Below are 23,704 nucleotides of genomic sequence, written 5' to 3' on the forward strand. Positions count from 1 at the left end.
ATGTCAAGAAGGTGAAGACTCGTTCCTGCCAGCGTCTGAAGTTCCTGCCGTCAAAGACTTCCATCTTTGATATGTCTGGGAACGGCCTCGATAGGGGGACGGCAATAGTAGCAAGGATATATTGACCTCCAACCGAATCATTGGGCACACCTTCAGGAGTGACATTCTCAACACTATTGCAGCACTGTTGGGAGGAGCAAGGGAATAGAACAACAAAGACTAAAAAAATGAACACAGGCAGATGGCAGAGGGAAGGTAAGCTAAAAATAATTATTTATTTTTGTAAAAAAAATCTGGTAAAAAAAAACCCATTGCCTCTTGAACTTGCTCAAGAGGGGGAATCAATTGATTTCAACTACAATTGCCCTATGTCAGCCTATCTTATGTACACAAGGCTACTTCTTCTCTAAGCCCATTTTGTAAGCTCACTTCATTCCTTAGTATATTATACTAGGAGAGTCCTTCTTATAATCAATGTAGGACTTTAACACACACACTTTTGACACACATACAACAAAATCACCATTGAATATGTCGTTTCTGAATGCCACCATTTTCTTGTATCTCCTGGGCTTGGTCACCTTCTTGTTTCTGTTCAAACTTTCAAGACCAAGAAAAAACCAACCATATAACCTGCCTCCATCTCCACCAAAGTTGCCGATTATTGGCAATATTCACCAGTTAGGAACTCTCCCTCATCATTCTTTGAGAGACCTATCTCTGAAATACGGTCCTCTCTTGTGGCTACAGCTCGGTCGAATCCCAGCTTTCCTAGTCTCTTCTGCAGATTTGGCCAGAGAAGTGCTAAAGAATCAAGACGCAGTTTTTGCCGGCAAGTTCCAAAGCATATCAGCGAGAACCTTACTATATGGATGCAAGGATATTTCCTATGCAACCTACGGTGAAAGCTGGCGACAGAAAAGGAAAATATGTGTGCTTGAACTTCTCAGCCTCAAAAGGGTTCGATCCTTTCAGGTTATAAGAGATGAAGAAGTTGCAGAAATGATTAACGAGATACGAAGAGCCTGTGTGAGTGATACAAATTGCTCTGTGAACATAAGTGACCTCATAACTGCGACCACCACCAACATAATATTCAGATGTATAATTGAACAGAAATATGATCCAGAAGAGAGCAGTGGAAGATTGGGGACGCTTGCGAGGAAGGAGATGATCCATCTGGGGGAATTAATAGTGGGAGATTTCTTTCCTTCCTTGGGTTGGATCGATGTTCTGAATGGGAAAATCCAAGAACTGAGAGACACTTTTAAAGCAATAGATGGGTTCTTTGATCAGGTAACAGAAGATCATAAGCTGGTGATGAAGAATGACGATGAGAAGAAAGACTTTGTGGATATTCTTCTTCAACTTAAAGACAGTGATTTGCTTGAATTCGAACCCACCAAAGATGACCTTAAAGCAATCATAACGGTCTCTTCTGAATCCCTTTCATTTCGCTTAGCGTTGCTGTTTGTTGTTAATGAGCTTTCGTTTAAAGTACTGCTTTTAGCTATTTTCTACCATGTTTTAACGTAATGAAAATAATAAATAACTGATGAAAGCTTAAGCTCTGTCTCTTATTATACCTTTTGATCTATATCTTATCATTATATATGATGCATATGTTAGATTTATATTTTCATATTAGATCTGAACTCCGAAGTTGGCTTTAAAAAAAAAAAAGGGCATGAACTGAAGTTATTGAGAAAATGCATGTTTCTAGTTCGGTGCTACTTTTTCTTTTTCATTATATTGTAGATATCAAACTTGAGTCTTAATAAAAACAAAATTTTGTTCCCCTCAATAGGATGATCAGCTGATTCTATTCCAATGAATTAACCTGAACCAAATAGAGCCAGCTGATCTGGGAGATAATTGTGAGATTTGATAAAAGGGAAAAATAAAAGGCAGAAGTTGATTCTTGTTGCATTTCAATGAGTTCAGGACATGTTTTTAGCAGGGAATGACTACTTCAACGACATTAGAGTGGATTTTAACGGAGCTTCGGAGACATCCCAGAATCATGAGGAAAGCCCAACAAGAGGTCAGGAAAGTGGTGGGGTCCAAATCAAAAGTGGACGAAGCTGACATAAACGGCATGAAATACTTGAAACATGTCATCAAAGAAACTCTTAGATTACACCCACCAGCTCCTTTCATGGTCCCTCGAGAAACAATCGGCGATGCAAAATTAGGAGGATACGACATTCCTTCCAAAACATTGATATTTGTTAACACATGGGCAATCCAAAGGGACCCTGAAATATGGGACAAGCCTGAAGAGTTTATTCCGGAGAGATTTGAGAACAGTCAGATAGATTTCAAAGGGAAAGACTTTGAGTTCATCCCATTTGGATCTGGAAAAAGGATATGTCCTGGCATGGCCTTTGGACTTGCTTCAGTTGAGTATGAACTGGCTAATCTTCACTGGTTTGACTGGAATCTGTCTCAGGATGGTGAGATTGATATGACCAAGACGTATGGGCTCACAGTGAAGAAGAAGGTCCCTCTTTTTCTTGAACTTATACCATACTCTGTCCACTCACAATCTGGTTAATCCGTCTTCATGATTTCGCTTCATGTTTATGGTTTCTGTTTGGTCTGTGATGGTACTTGCTGTTAAAATGTGAAGCTGCTTATGAAGTTGCGTGTATGGGAAGAATAATGGGTATGAATTAGTGGATGTAATGTGAAATTCTATCTTAGTTACCTAGGAAAATACTACTATAGTGTGTGTTACTGATGCCTTTGTTATTGCTTTGAATTTGTGAGGTGAGACATATATGGGAATATTATCAAATAAGAGCGAGTATCATTCAGAACTCTGAAATCAAATGTGATGGTTATCTTGAAAAAGCTTAAGCCAAATAACAGTTCAAGAAATGTCTCTGAATATTTTGCCATCAAATAACTCAAATTCCAAATACATTAATTAGGAAAATTAGGTAAATACATGCACAGTAACAACACTCAAGAACAGTGTCACTGAAAAATAAGAGGCGCAGAAAAGGATGGAGAAGTAGCAGCTACACAGAGAAGAAAATATCTGAGAGAGGAAGAGAAAGAACTACAAGAAAAAGGAGGAGGCCAAAGCATGAATATCAAAGGAAAAGAGGTCACGGTTTTCTCCGCACGGCCGCACCAACACTTTGTGCCCAACTACATCCCCTTACCCAATTTTCTGTAATGAGCATTCTGTAATATTCTGTAATAATATTCTGTAATATTATTAAAAAAAATCCGTAATGAGCATCCAGCCTATTAACATGACTTTCCTTACTCGTCCAAGCCCACATTAAGATTAGGCTCATTAATATATAATGAACTCATTAACAAATAGGTGACGACCTTTTGGAGTCATCATTGTCTCGCTAATTTTGGATAAATCTTCTAGCTCTTCCGTCTCATCCGATGAGAGGGGGAGGGAAGTATGAAATTAATTGGAGGCCCAATGGATGTTGGATTTTTGTTATTCAACCCAGAACTGTTTGAGCAATAATTTAGCGTCAAGCTTTTAATCTCTTGCATTGACATTATTAAAGCCAATTAGTTGGCTAAAGTCTTGGCTAATGATCAGTCACACCCGAAATATAAGAGTGACCAATACGTAATATATGCCTAAACACATATTCCTTAAGCCTAATTCAAGAAATGTTTTATTTTAAAAATACTTTTCATTTAAGTCAAGCTTTATTATTTTTGTAAAAATTCCAACAGAATCTTCGTTGAGAATTAAATCTCACAAAATTTTATAATACAAATTTTCAAATGAATATTATAACAACTAGAACCTCATCTCCCTTTAGCCAGCAAACCAAAATATTTAATAAAATAAGGATTCTAACCATAACCTATGTGAAGCACTTATAACATTATTTATAAGAGTACAATATATAGGTTTAAAAATTTTTATATCAAAAATATAAATTAAATAAAATGGCACCTCAACTTTAATTTAGTAATGAAATCTCTTGAATGATCTAACAAAGATATAGGTTATCTGACACCAAAAATATTTTTCAGTGAATAATATTCCAACCATAACATTTTTCAACATTAAAGTGAATAAAATATAATAGTTACATGAACTAAAGAGAAAGTAATTCAATGGAAATAAATTTGTAAGCTCAGAATAAAATTTTTATATAACTTCAATATCAAGAAACTTTAAATTTATAACAACCAAACAGCTTTAACATTTGATCTTGACATGTCAAAATAATTAAATAAGTACATAAATGAAAATAATAACATTTGTTAGTTAAAAATCATTAGTGTGTGAAATCATCAATTAATTAAAAATTTATATTTCTAGAGATTTATTAGGACAATTCACAAATATGGACACAGAGTCCATGAAGGTAAATAACTAAACGCGGCTTATGCCACGAAGACAAATGTGGACACAAAATTTATGAGGATAAGTAACCAAACACAACTTAAGCTATGAAACAGATGTTGACACATAGTCCATGAGGGTAATGCTAATTAAATGCAATTTGAAGCCACAAAAACAAACGTGAGAATAGAGCTCACAAAAATCAAACTAGTTAGTTATTGACCGTGGCACACCAAAAGCTAATAGAACTACCGTTAGTAACTAGTGTTCTGTATAACATCCCCTCCAAAATCATTTTCAAACATACGAAAAAATCACTATTGTGAAAACATAAATTTATATTCTCGAAATCAAACTCGAATGAATAATTTTAAGTTTTAAAACTTGTCAAAATAAAATTTGATAGCTAATATTCATGCTGTATTTATTGAGTAATCAAACATTGCCAAAGATAGTAAAAAAAATAATATTTTTTTCATCAATCTTGAAAGCATATATCATAACAAGTAAAACATTCATATATCACGATGTAAATGCTCTTCACCACCATCTTATAACTTAAAAATGAAGTAACTTAATTAACCAAGTATCCATTAATTAACATAATTATTATTAAAATGATCCATACAAAAATATAAAATTTCAAAAAAAATTTATTGATAGATCAATTGAGATATTATCCACTTACCTGAAGTATTTCCAAAATTCAAAAATCACCTCTTGCCACCTCAAGCAAATTTCTCCTCTTTGAAATATCCTATAAATATAATAATATCTTTATGAACTTTATTTTTGAATCAACAAGAACCCTTTCCAAGAAAATGCACTCAGCCAAAATTAATAATAATAACGTTGAAGTCTTATGAGCACAATTCACACATAAAGATTTCTAGCCATAGTTAGCTAGTCAGTTAAAATATACTCTCTCCTTAGACTTTTTATTAAACACCTATTATACAACATTTCAAATCATAAAAAAAATATTATACCCTTTAATTCTCTTACCCTAACAAATTTCAAGTATCCAAATATAATTTCTAAATTCATAATATATTTTATGACTTATAAGCCATATAACTCCCCACAATTCAGAACTCAAACAATATCTTATTAACTCCTAAGATGGATTCCTTCATAAAACTCAATTTAGAGTAACCAATTAACATTGCTCAAGCCCAAGCATGCTTCTTATGAAATTAACAAAATTACACATATATATAAAAAAAATCAATCAAAACTCTTTTAATAAGCATTTTATTAAACACCAATCCAATTGTAGTACCAAGCTTCACTCTCTTCAATTTTCTTTTTAAAAAAATTTTCATTATCAATTTTTCAAACTTCAATTTCCAAGCTACCTAATCTTATTATTCCTTCAACGGAAACCAATTGACCTCAAAGAACAATTAAATCAATTCATCCTCTGCAGCAGCAACATAAAAGTGAAATTATCTAATGAAAATCATGCTCTTAAACTCAAATTTCATCTCAAATCAAGCTTCCCTTTCATATACGCATACATACAGTCACGGATAGCAGCAGCAGCAGCGCAAGAAGGAAAAATCACAATCTCCATTATAAAAAAAACACACACGAATCAGACAAGGAAGAGGAAAAATTCAGAATTCCTTATAGCAAATCAGCCACAATAAAGCACATGAAGAAGAACCTGGTGATGCTGAAAATGGAGGGAGAGGGAAAGAAGGACCTGATGCTCTAAGTCACAGCAGCTCAAACAGAGGGAGCAGATGAAGAGAAGTTCACGGTGAAGAACAGGGGAGGGAGAAACCCGATGCGCGCATGCCACAGCACCTTCGAAGGAGGAGGATTTCGGCGTTTTCCTCCAGTTACCAACGATGGACAGAGAGAGACGAAGGTGAAGGGAGAGGAAAGTTTGAATTCTTGCAAGATCATATGGACAGAGGAAGGGGGAAAATCTCGGCAGTTTCAAGCAGAAAGGAAAGAAGAAATTGTAAGTCTGGTGGGACAGGAATGGCACAGCTCCACTTCGATGATGATGGCAAGCACGAACAGCGAGGAGATCAGAAGCTGGAGCACGGTAATGTGTACCACCAAAACATCAGTTTACTTAAGCAAATTAACCCCTAATTATATAAAAGTATAATTAACATACCTTAACATAAATTTTAAATTATCATTATTTCTTGGGTTATTACATCCATTTTTTCTTGAGGATTCAAATCCAACTCCAGAGATATAGACACCGAAAGAATTTCTACTAAGCTACCACATTTTTCTTGTTATATTTGTTCAAAATTAATAAAAATATATTTAAAAATATCTTATCATAAATTTTAAATCTAAACTTAAAGCTTTGGATCATTACATGATCAGTTTCTAAATAAAGCTAAGTTAAGTAATTAGAAAGCTAATCAATGTAGTTACTAGGCTGTTATCTTTTCATGTTCCTGTTTTCAAGGATGTGTTGATCTTTGATTAATGAAGTATACAGTTTTTTTATAATAAAAAAATAGAATAGATAGATCTTGTGCTGAAGTCTGATGCCTAAGCTTAGTTTTAGGTTCAAATTTATCTTCAGCCTCCAATATTATCTACACCAAGCTCTAATTAAGTTAAATTGAATCACCAGTAACCAATAAATATCTACATGCACGTTACAGAATTTCATGAAATGTAGCATCAGTTTAATTTGTGGGAGTGACCTTTCAGTCAAAGCAAAAATTAATTGGAAAGGTAATGATTATAAGCAAACAACTTGACGCATAAAATGTAAGCAATCAGATATACAATTTTAAAACTTCGGCTGATAACTTATAAATAAATAAAGAATTAGTCTTACTTGTATTTTGGCCTTTGGACTTGATTATTTTTGTTCCTTAAGAGTAGTCTTCAAAATTAAGATTCTCGTTTTAAAATTAAATGAATTTCTGGGTTCTCTCGTTTGTCATTTACTCATTTTCCTTAAAGTAAAATTACAGAAGTCAAACTCTATTTCGATGGGTTGAAATAATTGATCTAGGCGTGGTATCTTGTCAAAAAGAATATCAAATAACAAGCGTACAAATTATAATATTAATTTCTTTCTTATTTTTAAGATTGGCATATAATTATTTGATATATATAGTAGTATTATATTATAGTCCATATGATTCTATTGTAAGCTGCAGCTAATCACCTCATTAAAAATAGAGAGGTGATTAAATTATTAATTTTAATTATGTTAAAATAAACAAATATAATTTTACTCGTATTAAAATGAAAATTTTTTAAATTCACATTACATTCCCTCATAATTAATTTTTTAAAATAAAAATAATATTAAAAAAATTAATTGATGCAGCATCAACTCATCAAGTGGTTTAGAGTAAAATACATCGATATCTTCTCTTTTTATACAATTATCCATTCGTTTTAACTTGATTACATATACATCTTTTTATTTTTAAAACTAACACGAAACTCGTCACTAAAAATTAATTAATAGTTATAAATCACACGCCTCCCTTATACCCATGTCGCATCCCCTGTAAATGCTTCGACCGTTCTATACTTCCTCGAAAACCAAAGGTTGCGAGCAGAGAAACCACAATGGCTCTACTCTCACCTGTCAACCCCTACTTTCCCTTGGACCAAAACGGCCTGCTCTTGTCTCTTTCGTGCTTCATCATTACTGCCCTGTTTTTGGTCAATCTCAGAACTAGAACAGCAAGCAAATCCAAGTCGAATGTGAATCAGCTTCCATCCCCGCCAAAACTACCCTTCCGCACTACTCTTTTCGAGCACTCTTCAATAAATACGGACCTATAATGCCTTTACAGTTGGGTCAGACTCCAACTGTGGTGGTTTCTTCTGCAAAATTGGCCCGCGAAATTATGAAAACCCATGACCTTACCTTCGCAGATGTCTCAAGGTAATTGTCCTAAGATCTTGCTCTATGGATGTACTGACGTTGGCTTTGGGAACTACGGTGAAATTTGGAGATAGAAGAAGAAAATATGTGTCAACGAAGTTCTTTGCCTGAGAAGCGTTCAATCGTTCAAGAACGTCAAAGAAGAAGAATCTTGGCACTTAGTGAATAAGATAAGTGATATGTGCTCGAGTGGTGGAGATTCTGTGAAACTGCTGAGCGAGTTGCTCATTGCTACATCCAACGACATCGTGTGCAAGTGTGTTCTTGGGGACAAGTTTAACACGGCGGCGAATACAAGAATTGGAGAGCTAGCGAGGAAGGTGATGATTAACCTTGCGGCCTTCAGCGCGGGAGATTATTTCCCTTCCTTTTGGTTGGCTTGACTTTTTCACTAGTCTCATTCCGAGGTTAAAGGCCATTTTCAAAGGGTTAGATGATTTCTTTGAAGGTGTCATTGAAGAACACAGGACCATGATGAAGAACAGAAGCGGTGTCCAATACAAGAAAAGGAAAATCTTGCTCGATATTCTCCTTCAACTCCATGACGATGGCAAGCTTGACAATAGTTTCTCCCAAAACGAGCTCACATCAATCCTCATGGTCTCTCTCTCTCTCATTTATACTAATACTCGATTCCTGGGTTTGTATTAACGGAAGAAATGATTCATTGTGATAGATTAAAAATTCTTCATCTGGTGTAGGATATGTTTGTGGGAGGAACCGATCGACGCAAATTCAGCAACAATGGAGTGGGCCATGGTGGAGCAATGCAGAAAGCAAAGGAAGAGGTAAGACGCATGGTGGGGAACAACTCAAAGGTAGAAGAGCAAGACATAAGCCAAATGAATTACTTGAAATGGGTGGTCAAAAGAAATTCTGAGATTGCATCTACCTAGTCCTCTGCTGGGCTCCTCGAGTAGCTAGATCAGATGTGAATTGTACATTAATTCATACAAATCCTGAGTTCTGGGAAAGACCTGAAGAGTTCATTCCTGAAAGATTTGAGATGGACGATGTTGAATTCAGAGGGCAAGACTTCCATTACATACCATTTGGTTCAGGAAGAAGAGGGTGTCCTGGGATGATATTTTGTGTTGCTGCTGTGGAATCCATGCTCGCTAATCTCTTGTTTTTGTTTGATTGGAAGCTTCCCGAAAATGGAGGAACTGTTCCACACATTGATATGAACGAGAGATTCGGCCTAACTGTTAGGAAAAAACTGCCATTCTATCTTCGACGGACACCCTTCTCTCTTTTAAGTTTTAATCCAAAACCGTATATCGTAGTTAAAGTGTGATTCTCTTTTCTGAGTGAGCTTTTACGTTATGTGAGCTTTTCTGAGAGTACTGTATGTGTATGCCTGTATGTAGGTATTGAGGTTGAAGTTTGCGTACGGGAGACAATGATTTATTGATATCGACTCGTACTGATTGTTGAATAAAAAGTTGGATGTTGGTTAGTGGTCGAGATCAGTGGTTGAATTAGTGAACAAATAATGAATCATTCTCAGGTTGAATATATTTGATACATTATTGTCATCTACAATATTTTTCAAATATATTTTATCATTTTGTGTATATATAAAAGTCATTATCAGGAAATATTATTATATAATTATTTGTCATTATTGTGTTATCTTATTCTTGATGTATATAATGTACCTTTCACATTATTAGTTATATACATGACATTTTTCAATCTTTCTCTAGTTTACTTCTCTCATGTTTAATAGCTTTCATGATATTAGAGTCATAGAATGTTATTTTTTTCAAGGGTAAGTTAATTTTCAAAGAATGTTAGCTTTCCTTTGCATCAATATTGCCATCCTTCGTTATGTGTTCAAATCCACCTCAAATCTATTTTCTCATATCCACAAGGTAATTTCAATAAATCAATGTTTGTGAATTCATTAATTGTTAGATCATGCTAAAATTTGGTCAATAGGTATGAAACATACAGTACCTATTTTTCAACGGTTAGACTGTTGATTAGTTTCTTATTGTGAAAGTTATTCCATTCGCACTTCAATCTCTAGTTTGGTTGTTTTTATCTTTCATTCTCTTTTGTAAGCTTTTTACTCAATATATCCCAGTTACTTTGAATGGTTACAATTACCTTTTATAGTTGGAAACATGTGATCTTTCTCAACATACTTTGGGATCCTCTTTGATTGAACTTGAAACTTTGTTGAACACACTCATCTTCAATCCCTCTAGTCCATTTATTGCCTTTTCTACTTTCACTAGTAAATCCACTTAGTATTTTGACTCTACTTGTTGCAATCATATGATAAGTCAAGCAAATTTCTTCTCCTTTATGAAACCTAATTATACTACCTATCATATACACATTATTAATAATTCTCAAATGTTTGTTAGTCATATTTGTATTGTATCCTTGCTTTCCCCATCCATTCATAATACATATTTTGTTCTTGCCATTAGTTTCAACTTTTTTTTTTTGGTTGGCCAACTTGTTATTTAATAAATGTGGTTATGTTGTAATAGATTCTCAAATAGGACAAGTTTTTGGGAACGAGCACAAAGTTGGTCATATGTTCAAGATCACCTCGATGCACCTACCTATAAGATCATTGCTCCCACATTGTTTGCTGCCTCTACATCCTCTTCCCTTGATTTTTGTCTCAATTTATGGCATTATCATCTTGTTCACCCTTTTTTAAGTAAATTATGTCCTTTAATTTCTAATTATCTTTTATACCATGTTCATAATCAATCTTTGCAATGCATTTTTTATCAAACTACTAAACAACTCACTTGTCTTTTAAAAGTACTGCTTCTTCATAAATTTATTTTGATATTTGAGGTCTTGCACTTGTTCCCTCTATACGGGATCTTGATACTTTGTGATTTTTGTTGATAACTTTTCTCAATTTACTTGGATTTATATGATGAAATTTCAATCTGAGTTGCCTAAAATTTATATCAAATTTGCTACTATAATTCACACTCAGTATTTTAAAATTATCAAAAATTTTCATCATGATAATGTTTTGGAATATTATGACTCTAGGTTATTTAGCTTTTTTAATTCTCAAGGCATTATTATTTCTTAGTATTCTTATCCTTACACTTCTCAACAAAATGGTCTTACTAAGTGTACACACCATTATATTCTTGATTTTATTATAGCATAGCTCATATTCTATTAGAGCATAGCTCATTTTCTCTTCTTGTCCTGGACAATTTTAGGGTGAAGCTGTAATAACCTCAAATACTAATAATAATAATAATAAATGAATAAATAAATGTTTGTTAAAAATAATATACATACATACAGATATATACATATATTCATTGGAATATATTAGTCAGTAACCAGATAAAAAAAAATCTCCTTATCCTTATATATATATATATATGTATATAACCAATTTATTTTATAGATATATGAAGATAATGTTAATATATATGCGTGTGTATATATATATAATAGGATAATTCCTTGAGGAGTAATTCACCGGCTCTTTTTAATCGCCAGAATCACTCCCATCCCCAATAAATACTCACCCTCTTTGCTCGGTGCTCGCTTGAAGAGAAAACAGAGATAGTTAAGCCATACTGCAAATACTAAGCAAGTAAGATCTCTCCTTCCTTACTGAAACTTTTTTCAAATATCCAGAATATTTTTGTTTTTTAGAATATTTTTCAAATATTTAGCATTCTGTAATAATACTAGTGTTGCTTATATGAATAGTGTAATATTATAAACCCAATATCTTAACATTCACTATGTAAAATCGTGAAATGAATGAACATATTATATAGCATGGTTCTTTTAGAAATGAAAATAGAGACTAATTATACTTTTAAAGATGGATTTAATTTAAAAATATTTTGAGACATATTGTCTCTAAAAAAAGCACAGCAAAATCCATCTCAACACCTGTCATTATTCATTCAAAAATTTAATTTTTAAAAAATTAAAATGTTAGAAACAAGTTTAGCGACAAATAAATTTTATTCCTAAACTAGCCATCTCCAAATCCATCTCTAATATTAATTTTATATTTTTTAAATTTAGAGATTGAATTTGAGACATTTTTTTTATGAATTTAAGCAACGGCATGTCCCTCTGTTTTCACTTCTTTAATATTTTTCAACTAGTGTTCAGTCTCTTTGACCACCATGTATCCCATGCTTCCATAAAGATTTTTGTTTAAATTTTTTTGGGTAATAAAGTCACTTTTGAATGGTTTTATTAAAACTCAAACTTAGGATCCCAATTTTTGAAAAAATTAATTTTGGTTTTGAATTTCTCTTGAACGATTAACTGTGGCTAGGCAATCCTTTGAGAATGATTTTATTGATTACCTGTGTTGAATTATTATGAGGATGGATTAGTGAAGGTGACCTTACAATAAAGCTATCATTCTTATAAAAATATAGAGTTAAGGTCCAATTTTATTATTGTACTCTGAAGTGGGCAATTTTCCCCTTGATGTATTTTTTGTGGTCAAAAAATGCCCTATTTTTAGGAGGCCATTAACTTTGCTATTTTTTGCTGACGTAGCATGTGCATGGGGACCATGCACAATGACAGGTAAGACTCTAATTATGTCCTTTGCTGCTAATTTGCTTTTAAACTCTTTTTTAAGAGCATTGGGCACCATAATATCTTTTTTCAGAAGCGCTTGGCACCTTAAAATCATATTAAAATAAAATTTAATAAATATTGCCAAAATATTAAGTATTTTCATATTTAATAATTTAAATATTATTATTCATAAATATCCATTCAAAATTTATATATCAAAATTAATAACAACTCAAACTAGCATTTTATAAATTTATAAATAATTTTTTATTTTTTATAAATCAATCTTTAATCTTCTATCCGAGATAGTGCCCAAATGGTCCCGCCTTTTGTACATGTCAAAATTTAGTTATATTTTTAATATTGGTTAAGTTTGTTACATTTTTAGGTCATTTTCTATAATTTTTTTTGGTCAGCTAATAATCTTTCTTCAAAATATTACACTATCCAAATTTAATAATCTTTATACATTAAAGTGTTAGGAGTAAAGTAAAAAATATAATAAATCAGGACCAACAAATGTCAACAAAAATATTTATTTGAAAGATATCACCTATTCTATTAATGTGCTACAGAAAAAAGTTACTTAACAAGAGAAAAATGAAGAGAAGAGAAGAAAAAATCCCTTTGTTAATTTAGAGGTTCATTTCCTTCATTTTTAATACAAAATTACAAGACATCAAAAATATTAAAATGTTAAATTAGGTGGTGTAATATTTTAAATAATAATATTTAAATTATTTAATATTAAAATACTTTAAATATTAATAATATTTATTAAATTTTATTTTAACAATACTTCAGGGTGTCTAACACTCTTAAAAAAAGATTTTAGAATATTTAGCGTTCCTAGAAAAATAATTCATGAGCAAATTAGCACCAAAGAACATAATCAAAGTTGTACATGTTATCATGCATAGGCCCCACGTACATGTTATGTCAATAAAAAATAAAAAAATTAATGGTTCACTAACAGAAGGGCAACTTTGGACCTTGAAAAAAAATATTTTAGGGAAAAGTTGCCCTACTTAAGAATATAAAGTCCTAGCACTCCTGACAAATAAATACAGGGGCAAAATTGAGCTTTAATCCAAATATATAATATTGTTTTATCATTTATCCTAATTACCAATGTACTCCACAACAAGTGAGAGATATATTTACACAAATATCTAAATTAATAAATACAATAGGTAAAATAAAAAAAAAACTTTTTTTTTACACATATTAGGGTGTTTATATTTTAAATCAAGATTAATTGAAGGAAAATGCTTATATTATGGGCAGGAGAAAATATTTTATATTTAAAAGTAGATTAATAGTGTAATATGCCTGTTATATTCGGGGAAAAATAAAGAGAAAATGAAATATAAATTTTTTATAGAACCATAACTAAATATTTTCCCTAGCTCTTGCAACACAAGAGAGAAATAATAACACAATAAAAAAGGAATAAAAAACAGAGGAACATGTGTGGAGACTAAAGTTACATGAAAAAGAAATTCGTGGACTGAATGTGTTAGAAATTTACAATGAATTTAAGAGCCGTAGACGTAACCGGTGGTTGTTAAATGAAAAAACACCGCTAAATAATTATGTATTTTTATTATATTTTTTGGCATGACTTTCTTACATTTTATATTGGTATTAATATTAAAATTTTGTATTGATACATTGATGCACTGAGTGAACCCTTAAGCAAGTTATGAGTGAAAAAGTCTAACGGCTAAGGGTGAGTGCTAACTTCACGAAATAAAACATACCCAGTCAAAGCACACAAGATTTGGGTTAATTCCACTGCAGTATAATTCTTGTCCTGACATATTATCATATTATGTCTGAATGAAAACGATACGAAAATGCAACCTGATGAAATTATACACTTTGATTTAAAAACGTAATAAATATTATTAAAATATTGGAATTAAACATATAATAGATAGATATAGATATTATACATAAAAAAAATAATTGCATTGTTTATGAATTTTATTTTTTTTTAAGTGAATCTTGCTAAACAGAAAGGTTAAGTGAGAAAGATCACATGATCAGTTGACAATTTTTTGTTGTTTAATTGGCATTTTTAATTTTTTGACTGATCATATATAATAATTCTTTTTGGATGAAATGCTTGACGTACAAAATAGTAATACAAACAAAACGCCTCGATGGGTACTGATATAGACAATGCAACCAAAAAAGGAATTAATTAAAATATTAATCATAATATTATAAACCACACACTCCCACAAGCGAGGCGGATAAGAGAGGTCCACTCCCAAGAACCATCGAACCAAGGCTGATCTTAGAAAGAAGTGGATGGGAAGGTCATTCCATGACAGATATTATCAAGTGTATTATCTTTTTAAAATATAAAAAAATTAGGTTATAAAATATTGGTTGCGCAAGTTGAAGTTCAAAATTAAACAATCTAAAAGTTGTGAGAGAAATCACAAATTTGCAATGGCTCTACTCTCGCTTGTCAAACACTACTTTCCCAGCTTCCAGTTAAACGCCCCGCTCTTGTATCTGTCATGCTTCATCATCGTAGTCCTGTTTTTGATCAATCTTAGAACGAGATCAAGCCAATCCAAGTCGAATCTGAACCTGCCTCCATCCCCTCCAAAGCTACCCATCATCGGCAATCTTCATCAGCTAGGCTCACTGCCTCACCACTCTTTTCGAACCCTCTCGAAAAAATACGGACCTTTGATGTTCTTACAGCTGGGTCAGACTCCAGCCGTGGTGGTTTCTTCTGCAGAATTGGCCCGCGAATTTATGAAAATCCATGACCTTACCATCGCAGATCGACCTCAAGGCATTTGTCCTAAGATCTTGCTCTACGGATGTACTGACGTTGGCTTTGGGAGCTACGGCAGTGAAACTTGGAGACAGAAGAGGAAAATCTGCGTCAACGAACTTCTTAGTCCGAGAAGAGTTCAGTCGTTCAAGAACGCCAGAGAAGAAGAAGCTTGGCAGTTAGTGAATAAGATACGTGATATGTGCCTGAGCGGTGCAGATTCTGTGAATCTGAGTGAGTTGCTGATTGCTACATCCAATGACATTGTGTGTAAGTGCGTTCTTGGGGATAAAGTTAGCAAGGGGGCTAATACAAGGATTGGAGAGCTAGCGAGGAAGGTGATGATTAACATCATGGCCTTCAGTGTAGGAGATTACTTTCCTTCCTTGGGTTGGGTTGATGTTCTCACTGGACTCATTTCAAGGTTGAAGGCCATTTTTAGAGAGTTAGATGATTTATTTGATCGCATCGTTGAAGAACGCAGGACCATGTTGATGAAGAGAAGCGATGACCAATCCTCCAATAGGAAAAGCTTGCTCGATATTCTCCTTCAACTCCAAGACGATGGCATCCTTGACTATAGTTTCTCCCAATACGACATCAAATCAATCTTAATGGTCTCTGTCTCTCTAATCTCTCTCTAGCTAGTGTGAGATTAATTTTCCATATTCATCAATTTGTGGTGGTGATGAATTGAACATTCTTGATATTGGATAGGATATGTTTCTAGGAGGAAGCGACACGAGTTCAACAGCAATGGAGTGGGTCATGGCGGAGCTGGTGATGAATCCGACGAAAATGCAGAAAGCACAGGAAGAGTTAAGACGCGTGGTGGGAAACAAGTCAAAGGTAGAAGAGCAAGACATAAATCAAATGAATTACTTGAAATGTGTGGTCAAAGAAGCTCTAAGATTGCATCCACCAACTGCTCTCATTCCTCCCAGATTATCAAGATCAAGATTGGACGTGAGAGGCTACACTATTCCAGCTAAAACGACTGTGTACATCAATGCGTGGGCAATTCAAAGAGACGCAGAGTTCTGGGAAAGACCAGAAGAGTTCATTCCTGAGAGATTTGAGAAGAATGGTGTGGATTTCAAAGGACAAGACTTCAATTTCATACCGTTTGGTTCAGGAAGAAGAGGGTGTCCTGGGATGATGTTTGGTGTTGCCGCTGTGGAATCCCTGCTTGCTAATCTCTTGTATTGGTTTGACTGGAAGCTTCCCGTTGTAAATGGTGCCACTGTTCAACGCATTGACATGGAGGAGACATTTGGGCTCACTGTCAGCAAAAAGATGCCACTTTATCTCAAACCAATACCCTACTCAAAAAGTTCAGAACTAGCTAGATATACCGTATAATCAAGGGAGAATGACATGTAGGTATAAGAAGATCAATGAATTTAACTTAAATTTCATGTGCTAAATTACAAGCACTTGTAAGCTTTTTTTTCATTTTATAACTGTGATAAATTTATAATTTATTTTAAAAAATAAGTTTTAAATTTGTTATAATAAAATTATAAAATTAAAAATTAAACTTATAAATTTTTAAAAGATAATATTTAAAATTTAAGTTGAATTAAGTAGTTATGTTAAACCCCTCAATCATTGTCCCTGTGGTTGAAGCATAATGGACCGATGCTTTATTTGATCAGTGTGTTTTTACTTTTTTATTTTCTATGGTACTGTTGTTGAATATGTGTTGTAGATTGATTGGTGGGTGAGATCAGTAGGTGGTTGAATTGGACAAATGCATCATTCTCAGGTTGATTAATTATAAAATTAAAATTCAAAAAAAATTATAAAATTAAAATAGGACAAGAGATAGGATTGGCGTTCGTGGGTCGGCAAGGGCAACTTAAATTCCAATACTAGATCCTGTCTTATTTGCAAGATATTTTTAAAAAAAATTTTTTATTTAAAATATAAGATATTTTGTAATAATTAAAATATTTTTTAATTTTATTCTTTTTTATAAGTTTAAAGATATTTAATATAGTTATATTATAAATTAAAGTTAAAAGTAAAAATAAAATTACATATCAGTTGCTTATGATATAAAAAACTAACTTTTTTAAAATGAGTGAAATAATTAAAATTATCTTACAATAAAAACAGAGAGAGCATATTACTATTGTTGATTTAGGTTGTATATATTGACTTTAATATAAATTGGTGGCCAAAGATGACAAGTCCACCTCACCTTTATAGAACTATTTAGGTGTGTTCATCATTGTACCTATCCCCGATCAACTCATTTTTATTTTGATCAAGTCAAGATGGATTTGTTTTGATGCAAAATAAAATGAGATAAGACTTTGCGAGACAGGATAAAAATATATTCAAGATGAGATAGGACATAAAATCATCATATGAACATTCCGTCTCATCCCAAATATATTGTTATTTTGTTGTTTCTTTTATTAATGTTTAATAATTATTTGTTCAATTAGAGTTAGAGTGTATATATGTTGTCTATTTTATTTTTTATATAACCATCTACTCACTTAAGTTATGTAACCCAATGATTTTGTTTTTTTTTATAGTACTTATAGTCTAGAGGTCATTTGTGGTTGTTATAATTGTATTTTTGATTTTAATCTAAATTGTAGTTAGTTATAATTCAATGATTAAATTTATATACTCATATTGTTTTGATCTTGAACTTAACAATATATGTAATATAATAAATATTATCTAGGTTTCACTTCCATATTTTGTTTGTTTTATTAGGATGTCTTAGTCCCATCTTATTCCCAAACAAAACGAGATGACTTGGGATGAGCTGTCTTGATCTCGTGTTATCCCATGAGCACTCCTAGAATCATGAGCATAAGCTTGTTGATTGGTAATCAAACCCCCAATAATAGAAGGATGGTCAAGGTATGTTGGGTATGCAGGCTTATATAGCACTATACCTTGCTTGATGTTAAAAAAAGTGGTAGATGTACTACTAAGCAGTTGGTTCAAGTGACAAGAGATTGTACCAATTAACTTGTTATCTTGAATTGGAGTAATAAAAATGTGAAATGTGACTTTGGTAATAAATTTTGGAGTTAATAAGTATCTTGAACTCTAAACTTTTAAAATAAGCAAAAACTTTTCTCAACTTGTAAATTTCGAGCAAATTATTCCTTACCGCTTATCTGTACAATATTGACCATTATATAACCCAGTTAGCATGTCACGTGTTAAGAGGGAATTAGTGATACGTCAACCTTTAATTGGATCACACAAAGTAAAAAGTAATAGTGGTTATATGTAACTTAATGACGAAGGATAATTTGCTTAGAATTTATAAGTTAAGAAAAGTTTTTACTCATTTTAAAAATTTAAAATCTAGAATGCTATTTAAATGATAATTTAAAATTTAAAATACTCATCATTCCTAAATTTTGCGGTCCGTATCTCAACTTGAACTAAATTGGTTTGGGCAAACTCCACTTAAGATAGAGCAGCTAGGCCAAGAATGCCTAGCGTACGAGGCCCAAAAAAGGGGGCTGGATACGGAAAATCGTTTCTGTGAATCATCAACCAATGTTTTGGTGATAGGGTACATGTTTTCTGGGGCAAAATACATATTGGTCCAATATTATCAATTTTAAAATTTAGTTTGTGTGTGAAAAAAATGTAGACATAGTTTAAATTGATAAATTAAGGTTGATAAGTTTTTTTTTTTTTTGGATTCAATCAGTTACTATAGCTGAATTTTAAACTTTAAATTAATTAAAGTGTTGATTATATAGAATTTGGTTTTAAAATTAATGAGGATTTTTTTTTTCACAGTTTCACAATTATTGAAAATGCTGGCTAAAGTTGAATAATGTTCCTAAGTTTTCTTTTAAAAAAATTAGTAAGTGTTTGGAGCTTCTTAAATTATTACTACCTCCGCCATATTTTATAAGATATTTTTTTAAAAGTAATTTGATGCTCCATAATATATAATGTCTTGCAAAAAAAAAAAGATTCATTATTAATTAATGAATCTTATTTCAAAATTACCCCTCATTATTTTACTTCTTAAATATTTTTCTTTTTCTCTCTTATTAAGAGAAGGGTATATTTAACAGTTTATATTTTTTAAAATGAAATAAAAATTTTAAAATATATTTAATTGAATTTTTTGTTTTATTGCTCAATGCACTCTCCCAGTGGAGATTCAAACCTTGATTCATGAAGTTACAAGAAATTAACCTCTTCTACTAGACTCAACTTTCATTAGTAACATGTATTCAATTGACTTTGTTGGTATTCATAATTCATAATTTTACTAAAAAAACATCTCATAAAATAGGGTTAAAGGAGGTATTTTTCTATCCTAATATTTTTCCACTTAATTAATTGAAGCGAAATATATCTTTTACCAAAAATAGAAAGGAAAAGGGTCAAAACAATAAAAGATCGTTAATAAAAATAATAATATATACTTGAGATAAATTAGAAGAAATTTGATAATAAAAACCAATCAACAAGTAGAAATCAATTAATGCTCCTCTATTAAGTATATGACTTTTTTTAATTATTCAGAGCACATGTATACGCATATATATGTTTTTTTTTTACCAACATATATATGCATAATATATAGTATAAACGACTGTATGGCTGTCTTACCAATAATTAATAAAATCACCATTTACCAACGCATGTTGGCTCTTACAGTAACAAATTCAGATTTAACAACATGGGGAGCAAAAGTTAAAGCCATCAAGAATACGGAGGCAGAAACTAATTTTCACACTTTTTACAAGAAAATTTAAAAATAAAAAATATAAAGTAGCGTTATAATATATATATATATATATATATTTTTGCCCCGGGGTGGGGGGTGCTGGTGTTGTGGATCGTGCATTCCTCACTGGCCTCATATGAAAGGGGTCTAAGTCTTTAACCAGTAGCTCTTGGGTTTGATTCGTGGGAGCTACGGCAGTGAAGATGGGAGACAGAAGAAGAAAATCTGTGTCAACAAATTTCGTTGCCCGAGAAGCGTTCAATCGTTCAAGAACGTCAGAGAAGAAGAATCTTGGAGTTAGTGAATAAGAGACGTGATATGTCCTCGAGTAGTGCAATTCTGTGAATCTCAGCGAGTTGCTGATTGCTAATTCTAATGATATCGTGTGTAAGTGTGTTCTTGGGGACAAGTTCAACACGGAAGGCGAATATATGGATTGGAGAGCTAGCGAGGAAGGTGATGATTAACCTTATGGCCAAGGCTGTGGCTCATGTTAGGCCAATAAGGCCACTGACTCAGGTCTCAAAAAAAGTCTACTTGTACCTCATACAGTCAGTTATTGTTTTTCTTGTTAAGTATTAATGTTAATTATATTTTTTTCATTTAAAAATGTAAAATATTTTTAATTAAATTTTACCTTTTAATAAAATAATTATCTATTTTTAAACTAACCATATCTTTTTATATTTACCTCTGTTAAATACCTTAAAATCATTATCAATAGGGATATTTTGAAGAAAAGATAATGATTATACCTCAAAAGACTAAAAATACCTTATATTTTTTAATATCCAACTTCTCAAAAAATGTCTTATATTTTTGAACGGAAGGAGTATATCTTATATAATTAGTCAATTTTTTTATTACTTATAAAATATTATTGACAATATCAGTAACAATTGCTAACTGCTACTGTTCTAAAAAGTTTTTTCAAATTAAAATTATTTAAATTTTATTTGAGATCAATCATGTTATAAAATAAATTAAATGAATTAGCTATATTATTTATTGAAAATAAAATATTAGAATTACTTAATTATAAATATTTAATATTTAATTTTATTGTTCAAAAAGCTAGAAAAATAATATGAATATATGTAAATAATATATTAGGCCTCTTAGATAATGTCATCTTAGTTCCCAAAACCTCTTCACTCGGCCTGCTTACGGCCTTCAGCGTGTGGGAGATTATTTCTCTTCCTTTGGTTGGCTTGACTTTTTCACTGGTCTGTCATTGCAAGTTTAAAGGCCATTTTCAGAGAGTGAGATGATTTCTTTGAAGATGTCATTGAAGAATCCAGGACCATGATGGAGAACAGAAGCAGTGTCCGATATACCAAAAAGAAAAGCTTGCTGCATATTCTTCTTCATCTCCATGACGATGGCAAGTTTGACAATAGTTTCTCCCAAAACGACCTCAAATCAATCCTCATGGTCTCTCTCTATCTCTCTGTCATTTTATTCTGATATTTGATTCCTAGGTTTATATTAACGGAAGAAATGATTCATTGTGATAGACTAAAAATTCTTCACCCGGTGTAGGATATGCTTGTGGGAGGAAGCGACATAAGTTCAGCAACAATGGAGTGGGCCATGGTGGAGCTGGTGAAGAATCCAACAAAAATGCAGAAAGCAAAGGAAGAGTTAAGGCACGTGGTGGGGAACAAGTCAAAGCGTAGAAGAGCAAGACATAAGCCAAATGAATTACTTAAAATGTTTGGTCAAAGAATTCTGAGATTGCATCTACCTACTCGCCTGCTGGCTCCTCGAGTACCAAGATCAGACGTGAATATCGGAGGTGTACTATTCAAGCCAAAACAATCCACTGAGCAATAGTACTTACTTGAAAGGTTTTGCGATGATTTTCGAATGATTTTTCTGAGATCTCAACCATTTTAAAATATTTATTTGATACTTTTCCAAATATTAACATTAGGATAGTTTAGAGGTTTGAAAAATATGATGTTGTTCGTTCTAATTTCAAAGCTAAAACAACTGAAAAATGATATAGATATATATTTATCTCCTGAGGATTTAAAATTATTGTGAGAGAGCAATGTTAAGGTATGTGATTAATATTGAGAAGATGTTTTGCTAACACAAAGTAATGGTCTTTATTATAAGATGTTGGACAAAACGTTGAAATAAACTTTTCATCTTATCCTAAGAAAGCATTGCACATATTATAATTAGGTGGCAGTATTATATTTCTTCTTCATCTCCATTTTTATTGATAAGATATAATGAAAAGTTGGAATAAAAGTTAACAAAAGAAGAAACGTAATAAATTTTCTTAAATTATGTAAATGATATCCTAAATGCCATATAAATAAGACCAGATAAAAACAAATGGGCTAACCCAACATATTTAGGCCCATATGCACTTGACCGACCCATTTTTGAGTCAAAATGGCCTACTATGGGCATGGGCTGAATTTTCCGACTTGTGCTCAAAATAGGCTGCAGCCTGTAGGTTATCCCATAAGTTAGTTTTCCTCGTGTTTTCAACCAATGCTCAACCCTACGGCATGATTATGATTGAACAAAAAAACTTAAATAGTTCTTTCATAATTTGAGCATTCCTTAATTTCTTCGTTTTTTTTAAAGAATGTAAATATATATCCTAGAGCTAATTTTGTACTCCATTTATAAAAAAAAATATTGCTTTTATGGGATAGTATTCATAATAAAAATTGGGTTCCATATACTACATCAAAACTACAAAAGTAACTCACACCATAATTTTAGCAAATCCTTGCTAGAATTTACCATACTTTAAAATAATAATTGTCATACTTGTGTTGCACGACTATAAAAAAAGAAACAAATGATAGTTATTTTAGCTCATAAATAATAATTAATAACTTTTATTTATGTGGTTGACATTTAAAGTTCTCCTAATAAATGATAATTATATAACCATTATTTAAAATATAATTTTTAAGTGTCTAAGCTATCAACAAAAAAAATAAATGAAGAATAACTATTTTACTCATCATTTATTATCACTATAAATTATGGGTAAATTATTTACCCACTATTTATTTTGGTTTGGCCTTCTATTGGGCTTAATTTTATTTATTATACATTATTTGAGATTTTGGCCATTTTGTGAAAAAAATCATAGTTGTTAGAATTTTTTGAATTACTATTATTGAAATTAATTCCCAATTTTGCATAGCACATGAAATTATTTTGGATATACATAATTTATACCAATAAGTTCATTTTAACTTTTTAGGACATAGAAGTACAACTAATGAAATTTTATGGTGGAGATTAATTTTAGGCTCCAAGAGATATTTAAGGATGAAGGTTTTGGTAAACATTTTTAAAGATAAGTTCATTAAGGGTAAATTATGATGACTTGGATCTCCTCTA

At 31.9% G+C, this 23,704-nt stretch overlaps 4 protein-coding genes and 1 long non-coding RNA gene across 6 annotated transcripts; 4 read left to right on the forward strand and 1 right to left on the reverse strand.

Annotated features, from left to right (window-relative positions):
- The first annotated feature begins 539 nt into the window (after positions 1–539).
- On the forward strand, positions 540–2,803 carry LOC129302171 (phenylacetaldehyde oxime monooxygenase CYP71AN24-like). 2 transcript variants are annotated; one of them, XM_054940853.1, is made up of 3 exons: positions 540–1,029; positions 1,117–1,431; positions 1,961–2,803. In XM_054940853.1, exons 1-3 carry the CDS (start codon positions 1,003–1,005, stop codon positions 2,555–2,557), a joined length of 939 nt encoding a protein of 312 aa, XP_054796828.1. In that variant the 5' UTR covers positions 540–1,002; the 3' UTR covers positions 2,558–2,803. The 2 variants fall into 2 exon arrangements, with proteins under 2 accessions (XP_054796828.1, XP_054796827.1); XM_054940852.1 differs by having other exon boundaries at positions 540–1,431.
- Positions 2,528–6,404, reverse strand: LOC129302172 (uncharacterized). Its single transcript, XR_008591190.1, has 3 exons — positions 6,048–6,404; positions 5,028–5,096; positions 2,528–2,616 (listed from the first exon to the last, which is right to left on the reverse strand). It is a non-coding gene; the product is annotated as an uncharacterized LOC129302172 (long non-coding RNA).
- Positions 6,405–7,858: 1,454 nt separating this feature from the next.
- On the forward strand, positions 7,859–9,756 carry LOC129303980 (cytochrome P450 71A1-like). Its single transcript, XM_054943587.1, has 2 exons — positions 7,859–8,831; positions 8,933–9,756. The coding sequence occupies exons 1-2, from the start codon at positions 8,703–8,705 to the stop codon at positions 9,125–9,127; spliced, it is 324 nt and encodes a 107-aa protein (XP_054799562.1). The 5' UTR covers positions 7,859–8,702; the 3' UTR covers positions 9,128–9,756.
- A 5,455-nt stretch (positions 9,757–15,211) lies between these two features.
- Positions 15,212–17,015, forward strand: LOC129300216 (phenylacetaldehyde oxime monooxygenase CYP71AN24-like). Its single transcript, XM_054938765.1, has 2 exons — positions 15,212–16,205; positions 16,306–17,015. The coding sequence occupies exons 1-2, from the start codon at positions 15,252–15,254 to the stop codon at positions 16,948–16,950; spliced, it is 1,599 nt and encodes a 532-aa protein (XP_054794740.1). The 5' UTR covers positions 15,212–15,251; the 3' UTR covers positions 16,951–17,015.
- A 4,481-nt stretch (positions 17,016–21,496) lies between these two features.
- On the forward strand, positions 21,497–22,325 carry LOC129301957 (cytochrome P450 71A1-like). Its single transcript, XM_054940590.1, has 2 exons — positions 21,497–21,757; positions 21,866–22,325. The coding sequence occupies exons 1-2, from the start codon at positions 21,629–21,631 to the stop codon at positions 22,157–22,159; spliced, it is 423 nt and encodes a 140-aa protein (XP_054796565.1). The 5' UTR covers positions 21,497–21,628; the 3' UTR covers positions 22,160–22,325.
- Positions 22,326–23,704: the final 1,379 nt, after the last annotated feature.

Source organism: Prosopis cineraria, unplaced genomic scaffold, assembly GCF_029017545.1.
Source record: "Prosopis cineraria cultivar Desert tree isolate PC_DT_omini unplaced genomic scaffold, ASM2901754v1 PC2, whole genome shotgun sequence".
Classification (NCBI taxonomy): Eukaryota; Viridiplantae; Streptophyta; class Magnoliopsida; order Fabales; family Fabaceae; genus Prosopis; species Prosopis cineraria.

Excerpts from the sequence above, each read along its gene's own strand:
- LOC129300216 (XM_054938765.1), top strand. The coding sequence starts at position 15,252 with ATGGCTCTACTCTCGCTTGTCAAACACTACTTTCCCAGCTTCCAGTTA. Across the intron at positions 16,206-16,305 it reads ACATCAAATCAATCTTAATG|GATATGTTTCTAGGAGGAAG; the intron begins GTCTCTGTCTCT and ends GATATTGGATAG.
- LOC129301957 (XM_054940590.1), top strand. The coding sequence starts at position 21,629 with ATGATGGAGAACAGAAGCAGTGTCCGATATACCAAAAAGAAAAGCTTG. Across the intron at positions 21,758-21,865 it reads ACCTCAAATCAATCCTCATG|GATATGCTTGTGGGAGGAAG; the intron begins GTCTCTCTCTAT and ends CACCCGGTGTAG.
- LOC129303980 (XM_054943587.1), top strand. The coding sequence starts at position 8,703 with ATGATGAAGAACAGAAGCGGTGTCCAATACAAGAAAAGGAAAATCTTG. Across the intron at positions 8,832-8,932 it reads AGCTCACATCAATCCTCATG|GATATGTTTGTGGGAGGAAC; the intron begins GTCTCTCTCTCT and ends CATCTGGTGTAG.
- LOC129302171 (XM_054940852.1), top strand. The coding sequence starts at position 1,003 with ATGATTAACGAGATACGAAGAGCCTGTGTGAGTGATACAAATTGCTCT. Across the intron at positions 1,432-1,960 it reads ACCTTAAAGCAATCATAACG|GGAATGACTACTTCAACGAC; the intron begins GTCTCTTCTGAA and ends TGTTTTTAGCAG.